The 12,803-nt window shown below is 55.8% G+C and overlaps 1 protein-coding gene across 3 annotated transcripts; it reads left to right on the top strand.

The window, feature by feature from the left end:
- Positions 1–10,446, top strand: TAL1 (TAL bHLH transcription factor 1, erythroid differentiation factor). 3 transcript variants are annotated; one of them, XR_004752967.1, is made up of 5 exons: positions 1–267; positions 2,866–3,297; positions 3,900–3,991; positions 7,551–8,808; positions 9,957–10,446. XR_004752967.1 is itself a non-coding variant. In XM_035333586.1 (5 exons), coding segments are annotated over exons 2-5 (945 nt in total). In that variant the 5' UTR covers positions 23–267; positions 1,468–1,615; the 3' UTR covers positions 7,970–10,446. The 3 variants fall into 3 exon arrangements, 2 of the variants coding, with proteins under 2 accessions (XP_035189476.1, XP_035189477.1); XM_035333586.1 differs by adding an exon at positions 1,468–1,617 and having other exon boundaries at positions 23–267; positions 7,551–10,446; XM_035333585.1 differs by having other exon boundaries at positions 7,551–10,446.
- The last annotated feature ends 2,357 nt before the right edge of the window (positions 10,447–12,803 follow it).

The raw sequence follows: 12,803 nt of genomic DNA, 5'->3' as shown, positions 1-12,803 counted from the left end.
TTCCTTCGATAAAATTGCCAAATAATAATGAATCATTTCATAAATAATGGGTTTAGAAGCTTATCAGGGCAGGCGGGCCACTGCTGGGGTTTTATCTCTCTCGGCCACATTGCAGTAGTGTTCCGCTCTCCATACTAAATAGGAAACTGGACGTGATGTGGAATTAGAGCCTACCCAGCTGAAGCCACCCAACACTTACTACAAATATAGCCGCGACGCGTAGGCCACAAAATGGCTCCACTCACTTTTCCCAATGAAAAGCAAATGGTGAGTGGGGAGGGATCCGGCCCTACAGAGGGCTGGGGCCGGTTGGGAAGGGTTGGGGGTCTTGGGGGGTTTATTTTTGGGGGGGGCGTGGGGCTTCTGCACCGTGCCAGGGACGAGAGGGAGGGGGAGAAAAAAAGAAAAGCTCGGCTTTTCCGCGGTTGTGTGTATTTTTTTTATCGTTTTGTTCTTCTTTGATGCGGGTGGGTGAGGAGAGCAGCACGCCTTCCCTATGAAATTGGGGGTGCAAGCCCCCCACGCCCCCCCCGGCTGCCGCAGCAGGGAGCGGGGGCTCCGCACCCCCCGGGCTCGCTGTCCCCGGCCTCTCCGGGGGGGGCCGGCCGACGGATGGGGCCTTTTCCCCCCACCACCTCCCCGTTCCCTTTTCCCCCTCCATTTTGGGGTGATTCTCCCCAAAAAGGGTAGAGGGTGAGGTGCGTTGCGGGACTGGAAATTTCCTGCCGATCCGCGGCTGGAAAACAAAAGGAGTTGAAGAGCAGAAACGGGCGGGCGGGGAATTAATGCCCCCCCACCCCCCCGCTCGGCTCCATTTTCTCGATGCAATTCCACCCAAACGAACGCAAACCACTGGACTTTATTATTATTTTTTTTATTTGTTATTTATTTATTGCATTTTTTTAAATTTCGTTTTTAACGAAAACGGGGGGAGAGGCCGCCGGGCTTGCTTTATTTCGTTGGTTAACGAAAGGAAAAGCTCCCTGCTCGCCATCCCGGTGCCGGGGCGGGGGGGGAACGGCGCTCGCCTTCCTGTTGATCCGCAGCGGGGAGCGGGGCCGGGCCGGGTGGGGAGCGCGGCCGCTCCCGGTCCTTATCCCGGTCCCTGTCCCCGTCCCGGTCCCCGTCCCCCGGCACCTGCCACCCGCCGCTCCTTGCGAGCCCACCGACATAAAACCACCCCCGGCCCCGTTTGGGATTTCCTTCTGGGGAAACCGGGCTCTCAACTTGTCCAAAAACCCACCCAATCCATTCTAAATATCGTACTTATTTTTCCTCCGTTTATATACATATATATATATTTCTTATTTTTATTCCTTATTTCTCCCCGCCGGGTGCGGGTGCCCGCCCGGGGGTGCCGTCCGCTCCCTGCACCCCTCTCCCCGCCGGGCTCCGCCGCTCCCCTGACCCCACGAGATCCACCCTCTCCTCTTTTTGTCCCCCCTCCCTCCTTTCTCTTCCTCCCAGGATTTAGCAGTTTTATCCCGATGCGGGTGTCCTTCCTCTCTGTAAAGTCGTAAGTACCTTGAGGTGGGAGGAGTAAATTCAGCCTGACACCGAGAGCGCTTTTGTTGAAACAGGAGAGACTTGCGGTGTCCCTACTTAAATATGACACATGTGAGTAATCTCTTCCCGTACAATATCGGAATAGGCAATTAGATTTTCTTTCGAGGGGGCTGGCGGGGAGGGGGCTGGAGGGAAGGCAGAAAGCTCGTGCTTTGGGCTATTTATTTATTTATTAGATGGAGAGATATGAAGGAGAAAAATATTGAGGTTTTCTCCCTCAGTTGGGGTTGTATCAGCTCAAAAGAAGCGAAAAAAAAATAATGCCCAACGCCCAAGCAGCAGGGAGGTCGGGGACGGGACGAGCGGTGCCGCAGCTCGGCGAAACCCGTTATTTATGGGGAGAAAAACACAACGAGGAGGGTGTATGGGGGGGAGCAGCGCGGAACCGGTCGCGATATGGCTCCCCGCCCTCGGCTTGGGGTGCCCTGTCGCGATAGGAGTCGTTGGAGGGGCGGCAGCAGACAATGCCGGGGGGGGAAGGCAGCGCCTCGCAGGGCGCCTGGCCCCTTCCTCCTTCCTGCCTCCCCGGCCGGGGGGGATTCGCTCCGTGCTGCCTGCCCTTAACCCGCTCCCCCCCAAATCGCCACGCCAGCTTTGTTTCCGTCTTCAAAATTAACGATTATTTAAAAAAATAAAGAGAGACGGGAAAAAAAAAATAAAATAAATAAGGAGATGCCGCCGCACAGGCCGGGCCGCGGTGCGTCCGGCCGTAGGGGCAGAGCCTGCCGGCAGAAATCCCCCCCAAAAGGCAGGAATCCCCCCAAAATGGGGGGGCCGAGACTCCCACCGCCCGGTTTGGCCGCGCAGCTCCCCAGCCCTGCGCCCCCCCCCGCCCCGGGCCCCGGGCGGGGCTCCTCTGCGCGGCACGGCGCGGATCTGCGAGGCGGGGGGGGGGGACACAACACCCCCGATTATGTTTTTTGGGGGGGCAAACAGAGGGTCCTGGGGTGTGTGCGGGGCCGGGGCGCTCCGTGACGTCAGAGCCATGCATCGCTGCTTGGGGCTGGGGCGCTCCGTGACGTCAGAGCGCAGCATCCTTGCGCGCCGTCGGGGCGGGATTGGGGGACCCCCGCCTTTTTCCCTTCCCCCCCTTTTTCCCCTGTCCTCCCCCCTTTCCCCTTGTGCGTCTCCTTTCCCCTTGCCCTCCTCCTTTTTTCCCTTGACCCTCCTTTTTCCCTTGCCTCCCTCCCTTTTCCCTTTGAGCTCCCCCTTTCCCCTTGCCCCTCCTTTTTCCCCAAGTCTCCCCCCATTTTCCTATTACCCCCCCGGGGCCGCTCTCACCGCCGCCTCTCCCCGCAGGACGATGGACAGGCCGCCCGCCCCGCCGCCCCCCAGTGACCCCCGCGATGCCCGCCCCCCCCGGCGGCACGACTCGGAAGCGGAGCCCACGACCGAGCCCGACGGCAGCCGGGGGGGCATGGAGGCGCCGCCGGAGCCCCAGCTGCTGCTCAACGGGGCGGCCAAGGAGGCGGGCCGGCCCTCCCCCGGGCCCCCTGCCGCCGCCGCTGTGCCCGTCATCGAGCTGGTGCGCCGGGGGGGCTCCCTGGACATAAAAAGCCGGGAGGCGGCGGGGGAGGCGATGCAGAGAGCGCCGGGCTCCGAGCCGTGCCGAGCCGCCGAAGCCGCCTGCGAAGCCCGCATGGTGCAGCTGAGCCCCCCCGCGCTCCCGCTGCAGCCCCCCGGCAGGGCCATGCTCTACAACCTGGGGCAGCCGCTGGGAGCCATCGGCAGGTCCGTGCCCACCCCCCCTCCCCCCCTTGCACCCCAATTTCCCCTCTGGGGGCGTCCCACCAGGGATGCGGGGCTGGGGAGGGATGGAGGGAGGGAAGGGGGGAGCTCGGCTTAGTCATCGCGGGTTTGCCTGCTGGTAACTTCGCAAGAAAAGGGGGGGGGGAATCTGAACGAAAAACTGTCGTTCCTAGAAAACAAACAAAAAAAATCCACGGCAGAAATACCGCAGGCAGAGCAGATATTCGGGCGGTTTTGCGGGGGGAGGAAAGGGTTCTGCTTCTGCTTTCAAGAACTGGGGTGCCCCCCGGGGATAAATGCGGGGCACGGAGACTTGTCTCAGGGCTGTGGAGCCGGAGGGAAGCCCCCTTTCTGCCCGCCACCCGGCGACACGCGGGTGCGCCCCGACGGGGCGTACGGCCCCGGCTGCTGGGGGGCTCTGACCAGCGACGCCCCTGCCCGGCTGCGTGTCCCGGGGCCGTGCGGCTCCGTGCAGCCCCCTCCTCGCTCCTCACGCCCCGGGCTGGGCTTCGTGAGCTTCGGGCATCCCCCGGGGACAGCGAGCTGCTGGTTTCTCCAGCGCCTCCTCTGCTTCTCGTTTGCAGCGGGTTTTTCGGCGAGCCGGACTCCTTCTCCATGTACGGCGGCAACCGGGTGAAGAGGAGGCCCTCGCCCTACGAGATGGAGATCACCGACGGTGAGCACCAGGGGGGCCGCTCCTGGCTGGGGGGCAGCGGCTGGAAACGGGGCGGGGGGGACCCCTGCAGGGTGCCCCCTGCCCCGCGTAAGGCTCTGCACAGAGCCCGGGGCTGGCGAGCCGGCAGCAGCGGGTGCCGTGGGGGTTTCATTCAGCAAAAAGGTCCAGCCTGTGGTTAATTACCCTGGTTAATTATCCCCCTGCCCCGCAGCTCGCTTTGAGACTCAGTCCGAAGGGAGCCGCTGCGCTTGTCTTTGTTGGAGTGCGGGGCTGCATCAGGCCATCGCAGTGCCGGGCTCTGCTTGCAAAGCCTGTCAGACACCAGCCTTCAAAAGGCAGAGCTCAGCAAGGTCCGAGCTGCCCCCAAATTGCCGGGGAGCAGAGGGGTAAGGGGTGCGGGGTCAGCACCGCATTTGTCCCGCAGCTTGGCCCCGTAGCTGCCGGCACCGTGCCACAGCCTGCTGCGGTCCCCTGCCCGGCCCTGGGTGGTCCCAAGGAGCGGGGATCCCCTTTGTGCTGGGGGGAAGGAGGCAGGGGAAAGGCAGGGCAGGATCCGGCCACCTGGGCTGGGCAGCCAGAGGGGCTTGCAGCAGCCCGCGCGGAGCAGGAGGATGCACGCACACAAGGATGCTTGCACGAACGGGCTGAGCGTGCAAGGCTGACACGTCCACCTGCCTGCGGGCTGCTTTCTCTCTAGCAAACGTAAATGCTGCTTGTCAGCAGCCAGACAACTCCCTGTCCTTCCCTCCAGCTCCCTGTCCCCTTTTTCCCAATCCCAAATCTGACATACAATCCACATCGCTCTGAAATAACACGGTGCAGAATGATGGGCTCGCTGCGTTACCTGCGTTCGTCGCTGCTTCTGTCCCCTTCCCGCTTTCCTCCCTCTTCTGTCCGTCCGGCACGTTCAGCCCGTCGGTGCCAGCGCAGGGGCCGTGTCCCCAGGCGGCTCAGCCCCCCACCACAACCTCGTTTTGTCGGGGTTTGGGCAGAGGCTGAGTGCTTGCGGTGAGGTCCCTCAAATCCTGGTGCCTGCTTCGCCCTTCGGTGCCGTTGTTAAATTAGGTGTTAAGGACCGCAGAGATGTTTGGCTGTAACTGAGTTGTTGGCTCTGTGCTCGCCAGGTATCGCAGGTCTATGGTTTGGGCCCGATCCTGCAGATTCTGGCTCGTGGATTTGCAGTGAGGAGGTTTTGGTGCTGAGCATGTGGGGAATGGGGACAGCGTGCAGTGACCGTGCCACTTGTACAAAACAGATCTACGCAAAGGCATAAATGTAAAACAAACAAACAAACAAAAACCCTATCTGCAAGAATATTCCATAGCTTTAGAAGCTCATCTTTCTGCTAGTTTTTCTCAGATTTGTAATTGCAATTAAAAAAGCATCGATCGATCAATTGGAACAAAATCCAGGCAGAAATTCTCAGCCAACTGCTTGGATTAATTATGAGGCGAGCTCCTTCATGAGAAATGAATCTCTTCCATTTTATTACAGCTATGGGGCATTTTAAATTTCTGCAGTGCTTGACGCGCTTTGACCAAAGCCTGGGCTCTTTTTAAAAAAAAATGTTTAATTCAGTTACTGGCCTTGATGTGGGATCACAAATTGTGGTGGTGTCAGAATTCATGTTAGAGTCTCGAGCTTGTTTTGAGTGCCCCCCAGATGAAAATGAACAGGTCTTCTGCCTCACTTCAAAATTTTATGAACAGAAGCCTCTTAGCAGGCAGCTTTCAGTGAATGAGCTGCAGGTTTGATGCCTGTGAAGACTGAGATTTTTAGAAAATTAACATTACCACATTTTTTTCTCATATTCTATGTGCCTAAAAAGATTTTAAGCTGCATCTCCTTCTAGATCCAAGGCTGTTTGCTTGGTTTTGTCTGTGTAGAGCATTGTAGTGTAGGAACTGTTGCATCCCTATAGGAGATGGCAGCACCTTCCCCATCAAAGCTGGGTGCTGCAGGTGGTCGAGGTCCCCTCGGTCTCCACTGCCTTCCCCATCACCCTGGGGAATAGAGGGCAAGAGACTTCTCCCTTCCCTGAGCTCTCGCATGTTAATTCATTTGAAAGGCATTTACATGCTGCATGAGAGGGAAAATTAGCTTTACTGAGGCATGAGACCGGGATCCTAGCGGCTGCAGACGAGGTTCTCCCTGCTGCCTGCCTCTGCTGTCTGTGGGGACTTCCCTGCTCCTCCTGAGCAGGCAGCCAGGAGAAGGGAGTCCTTTGGGTGCTCGCACACTGGAGAAGCTGACAGCTTTAACCTCCTTGGATGAGTGTCCCCATGCAAACCGTATGGCTAGGAGCATTTCCCCTGACTGCAGGGGAGCAGCTGTGCAAGGATCTCAAGAGCCTACAGGACAGAGACCTTAGGGCATGGCCATCGATGGGTTGTTTGCCAGCCTTTGCTTCATACTTTGGGATGATTTTCTTTGTCTGTCAGCTTCCTACTCCTACAGTGGCTTCTGCCATGGTCTTTCTTCTGTAGTTTGTAGAGGTTGCTGTGTCCTTCCACTGTCAGTGTGCCCTGGAGGTGAGGATGGAGATGGATTATGGTAGTTTCTCCTTACATGCGCTGGTTTACGTGGACCCAAGGATCTGCAGTCCTGATTTATAGTGTTGCTACTCCTGTAGCATCACACTGTTGGGCTGATTTTTGCTTTGAGTTTCCCATAGCATGGAGGCAATGCCTAGGTCATGCCAGCAGGAATTACCCCGATGAGCTGAAAGGAGAACTGAGGTTTTGTGCATCCATCCTGTGTTACAGGTCATTTCAGGAATATGGCAGTCAAATGACAGGGATTTAACTGGCATTCATGTGTAACCGAGCCAAACGGACACCCCTGGCAATCGAGGGTCCCTTTTCCATTTAGTGTCTGATAGGGAGCCCTCGCCCTGCAGTGCAGCAGTGCAGAGATAGCAGGTGGTCCTCGGGTCAGCTGCTAAACTGCTTTGTCCTCCATCCACGATCACCCTTGCAGCAAGGGCACTGCTTTCACCCTGTGTGACATTGGGTCGAATCCTGCCACCCCACCGCATGAACCAGCTGGTGGCAGCTCCGTGGCCTCTGCCAGTCCTGGTGGGTCCTGATGGCGTCAGGGGCAGGAGAGAAATCTCTGGATCTTAATCCTGTTAAAGCCTCTGCTCCTGCAGATCCCTCTGTCCCACTGGTGTGTCCTTAAGAGACTTTTGAGATGGAAAATAAAACCATCTGGTGACTTAGCCTTTTAATAGGGCTTTTTTTGTTGCTGAAATACCCTAAAAATACACAGTCTTTCTGCACACATCATAGCTTGAGCCTTTTTCCTTGGAGAGCTAAATTTAGGCATCTCAGAAGTTATCTATGAAGATGCGACTCAACTTTTCCCTTCCACTGGACCAAACAAAGTTATGGCTATTGTGCCTCTTCAGGTAGCTTCCAGTTAGCTGGAAACTCCCACCTTGCTGCCTTGCCAATGTGACTAAAATAAATTGGTTAATTTGGGAAACAACAACTTACTCACTGAAGTATTTAATGACTTGGTAAGGGTCAACCCTAATTCTGCACTGTTGCAATTGCAGGTCCTCACACGAAAGTGGTTCGCCGCATCTTTACCAACAGCCGGGAGAGGTGGAGGCAGCAGAACGTGAACGGAGCCTTCGCTGAGCTTCGCAAGCTCATCCCCACTCACCCACCCGACAAGAAGCTGAGCAAGAACGAGATTCTGCGCCTGGCCATGAAATACATCAACTTCCTGGCCAAGCTGCTCAACGACCAGGAGGAAGAAGGAAACCAAAGGGGCAAAGGGAACAAAGACTCGGGGATAGTCCAGGAAGACCTCCTGCAGGATATGTTGTCTCCTAACTCCAGCTGTGGAAGTTCTTTAGATGGCGCGGCGAGCCCGGACAGCTTCACGGAAGAGCACGAGGCGCTGGACTCGAAGCACGCACGGGGCCTGCACCACGCCATCCTCCCCGTAGAAGGCAATGCGCAGCGGTGATGACCCCCACGGCGCTCCCTGAGCGCGAAGGGGGAGGCGAGACCCGGGCGGGTGGGATTTGGGACACTCTGCCCCGGGGCTCAGGCTCCCCGTCCTCCCGGCCCAGGACGGGGTGGGCAGCGTGTTGGCCGAGAGCAAGACCCAACGGGACGGACGCTCGGCGTTTAGGTACGGGACCGTACGAAGAAGCAAAGCATTGAAGTCATCTTCGTTGTACATATCGCTCACGGCGTGACTCTGAGGAGGGGAGGGCGACGTGGCCAGCGCCTCTCCGACACTTTGAGGGTTTTTCAGACCGCTTGATGGCCACTTAAGCAGTCACCCAGCTGGGACAGGAGACACCGAACTCCTCTTTCACTCCAGCCGAGGCCACGGACATGGCTCTGGAGGCCGTAGGGAGCTGCAGGCACTGCCGCCTTTCCCCAGGAGCGCGTGCGGCTTCTCGGAGCCAGGGCCATGGGGGCCTCTTGTCTGAGAGCTTTGACTGTACCTTTATAAAGAGGTGAAAAATGCCCTCAGCAAAAGAACTATTAAAAGGATTGAGACTTTTTATTTTTCTCCTCTTCTTCTTTTTATTTTTTTCCTCTTCCTTTCCCTTCTGCCCAACTCTGGATTGTTTGGGGTGTTGTATTTATGACGTGGGATTACTTCTGTTTAATGCCGTCACACAGTATCCACTGAACAAAAGGTACATAGGTGTTCTCTGCTCTCCTCCGCCCTCCGCACCCTGATCCCTGTGCTGGTAACACAGCAGGCGAGGTCCCCAGGTGGTCTCCTTGAGTTTTCCCGGCTCTTTTTGTAGGACAGAGCTCCTCTCGAGGAAGATGAATTCAGGATTGGTAAGGAGAGAAAACATCCCATTGAACCAGGGACTTTTTTGAATTGAAAAAAGCCAAGGGAATCAATGATGCACCAGCAGCGTGCATGTACATAGGGTTGTAAAAGGGTTTTGGTGGTATGGTATGCTTTGAATTTTTTGGTTTTGTTGTGTGAAAGTGATGGTCGTGTGCCCGTGCCCACAGGCTGGGCGCAAGGAGGCATTAGGGGGCCCTTGCCTGGATGAGGCTGTTAGGAGGCCGCAACCTCCCCGAATTTCCTTGCATAGGGTGAGTGCTATCAACACCATTGGGGTTAGGCTACATCCCAAGAGCTTAGGTGGCTGCAGAACTGAGGGTCGTGATGGACCCGATCCTCTGATCCCTGCCCCGGGTGGGTGTTTGGGAAGCAGAGGCCAGGCACCGGTGCTGTGGGGTGCCCCCGTCTCAGCCCAATCTCTCCCTGTGCTCCAAGGCCCAGAAATTGCTGTTACCGTAAAACAAACACATACATCCTCTGTAAGGGAAACAGCCCTTTGAGCAGGGATGTTTTCCATCACATTAATTCCTTCTCAGAGGTGCTGAGGTACAAGGGAACGTGGGATTTGTGCGTGTGCCTGCCAGCACGCTCACGTCGTAGACTGGTTGTTTCTATCCCTGCTTTTTTTAGGGTCTCTTTGTAAATAATAAACATCAGGCTGACTTTTCCCAGCGCGGGGTGAGCGCGTTAGGTGGGATGTGTTCCCCACCAAGGGCTCCAAGCTCAAAGAGGGGTTTCCAGCATAGCCCCAGATCCTCAGAAACTGGCAGCTTCCCACCTCATATGTTGGGGAAAAGGAGGAAAATGCCCTCGGGGATCCAGATCACCCATGCCAGGGGGTGCTGGGGTGATGCTGAGCGGTTCCTGGTGTCCCTGGTACTGGGGCAGGAGAGGAGGGCAGCGGGGATAGGCAGGGGGCCCAGGGGCTGGTAAGGGTCCCCTGGGACACTGCCACCAGCATTGGCCGCCTGGGAAGGGAGAGGGATGCTGTCACACGGGTCAAGCAGTTCTTCAGCCTTTGAAATAACCCCGGGTCTTACTTTTTCTTGATCTATTGCAAGAAAAATCACCGACAGTCTGAAATTCCTCATTCCCCACAATTTTATTTTATTTTTCCCCCCCTTTTCGGTAGCTGAACAGTTGACAAAATGGTACAACCTCCTCGACACCCGCATGCACACCCACCCGCACACACGCCTGCCTCCAGCCTCGTAGCAGGGCGCGCCGTAGTCCTCCTGGGGTATGTACAGTCGTACTTTAATTGTGATTTGAATGGTACATTTCCTCCACCCACCTCCCCTCCTGCCTGCTTCATGTCTTGGTGTGTGGAACATCGCCACGTTTCTGTTTGAGACGGCAGTTTGGGTCAATGTCGTGCCGTGTGATTGAATTCTCTCCTTACCACGATTTTTCTTCCAGCCCCGTCCCTCTCTCTGCCGCCCTCCCCTTGGGTTTCTGCATTTTTTCTGCAGAAACGAAGTGACCAGACCTGGTACCCTGATTCTCAACCCACTGTGGATGTGCTATTTAGAAAACACATTTGTTGTAATGTGTCTGTATATATAAATATATATATATAATGAATATATCGAGAATATTTCTAAATAAAGTTTTACAAAGCAGCCTCCACTCGCTCTCCCCTCTCCTTGCTCTCACCCACCGGTATTTCAGCTCCATGCATTACAAGGCAGCCCATGCCCAGCCACCAAAAGCCAACTGTGGCCAGCAAAGCCCTTGCAAAACAATTTACCCGTCCCGACAGGGCGGGAGGCCGGGGCGGGCGGCAGGAAGGAAGACGCGCTGTGGAGCAATCCCCTGCCGCGGGCCGAGAGGGCACAGCGGGACTGCTGCGAGTTATTTGCAGGTCCCCAAAGGTCCCCGGCTGGTGGCCTTGCCTCTCTTTTGGGGCTGGAGCTGCTGGGGGCAATGCTGCTGTTTTCAGCCCCCGGGCAGCGTTTGGCTATGTCTTAATAGGCAGTGACAGCAATTCCTCTTTTTCAAAGAAACAAACAAAAACAAAGCAGAAAAACAAGAAGTGGTTGTCACAGCCATGTGCAGAAACACTAAAACACTGGTGAGCTGATGACATTAATCATGTACTTATAAAATATTTATAGGGCTACCTGGTGCATTGAAGATTTGTGTGCAGCTGCGGCCAACACCGCTCCTGTGATAAGGAGCAGGTGAACACAAGAAGCAATTCTGCTTCTTCTTGCCCTTAATTTCCACGTCTTCTGGAGTCATGAGCTATTTCCACGTGCTCTTTTTGAGCATCCCTCACTTTTTCAAAGCATCCCCCAGAGCCGAGCTGCTATAAAGCCCGGCAGGCTCAGCGCAGCCCCGTGGTGGGCGCGGGACGGGCGTTGGGCTGCAGCAGGGTGTTTATCTGCTGTCGTCCCATCACCGCTGCACAGATGTGTTAACCCCGTCCCGGAAGGAGCCGATAGCCCTCACGCCATTTATCTCTCCCTCTCACGTCCCAGCCTGCTCCCTCCCTCCTGCCAACAGGTCTCCCTCCACCTCCGCCTTCTGCTTATTTTTTTAAGTGAAAACAGCCCGCTGGGTCACGCAGCCCTCGCCGGCCGCACGCTGCTTTATTCGGGATACACATGCTCAAGGTGAGGGTTTAAAACCTCTCCCTGCGCACACACATTTAACACAGGGCTCTACAAAAAGGGCTGGGGGGCTGAGGGGGCGATGCCACCCACTCGCCAATGTGTGTTGCTCCTGACGGACCCCCCTCTGAAAGCTGCTCTCACTCCTGTCTTCTGATGGAAAATTTAATTATTTTTCCATCAATCGATAATTTTTGTTATACAGAAGTGTTGCCTTGTGAGTGGTGATGAGCACTGCCCTGTGTCCAATATTTTCCAAAATCCTTGGGGTCTCCCCACCTCCCGCATGTCTTTGGTGTTGGAACTGCACAGCCCTGCGTGTTCAAATATATGGAAAAAAGAAACACCCTGGTTTTATTCTCTGTTTTATTTATGTATTTATTTTTAGGGCCCATTCTTGCTCAGAAATAGAAATGGAGGCAATTTTGTGGGTGACTTTGTCCCTGGCTGGTTGGGGCACGTGGAGGAGCCTGGGGCTCGTTGCTTTGGCCACCAGATGCAGCCAGCTGGTTACACACCGCTTCAGAAGCTATGGGGATTTTGGTCTGCCTCACGCTGTGGGGAATTTTCAGGCAAAAAGTGGTTTCCTCATAAACCAGAAGCAAGTGCATTTAAAGGCATTACGCTCAGGCACATTTCTAATGTGACGTGCGAGCTCCCAGTGGCAGAAAATCCCCCTGACACTGCACTCGTGAGATGGCTGGGCACAGATGAGACTGGGGAGAGAGAAAGGATAGGAAAGTGGCACCCGTTAGATAAAAATGAATTAAAATTTAGAGAGAGAGAGAGAGAAGGTGGGAGAGTCATGCTTTTTACAGCCAGTGAGACATGAAAATTTGTGCCTTTTGTCACCAAAAATTTGAGCAGCCTCATTATCTGGTTTTAATTACAGCCTTCCTGTAAAAACCATGCACCAGGGCAGCCCGAACTGGGAACAGCACCGCCAAAAAAAGAGCAAGCACCTGCTTTCTAAAGGGGCTTCCCACGTTAGTCAATTAAAATACGACCACAGGAACGCTGGGACCCACATGTTCCCACCCGTGCAGGCGATGAGAAAGCTTCGCCCCTTCATCACTGCGGGCATCGACAAGAGGAGGCAGTAATTTATGGCTGGCGGGGCTGCTCAATGCGCTGCTCGTCCCGTGGGGCTGCCAGGGCTCGGCCCCACCGGCGATGGGCTTGGCCCCGGCGTTCCCACCGCCGCACAAAGGCTGCAGGTGCCCAGGGGACACGGTGCTGTCACGGGCGGCTCGGAGATGAGCCCGGCATATGCAGTGAGGATGTTCCTTCTCCTCCCATCCCTTTTCTGCATCCCCAATCATCCTGCCTCTCCTCCTGCGGCTTGCTTCCCAGTTTTTCCACTT

Source organism: Oxyura jamaicensis, chromosome 8 (assembly GCF_011077185.1).
Source record: "Oxyura jamaicensis isolate SHBP4307 breed ruddy duck chromosome 8, BPBGC_Ojam_1.0, whole genome shotgun sequence".
Taxonomy (NCBI): Eukaryota; Metazoa; Chordata; class Aves; order Anseriformes; family Anatidae; genus Oxyura; species Oxyura jamaicensis.
Note: the sequence above shows the minus strand (reverse complement) of the source record. Positions and strands in the feature narration are given on the sequence as shown.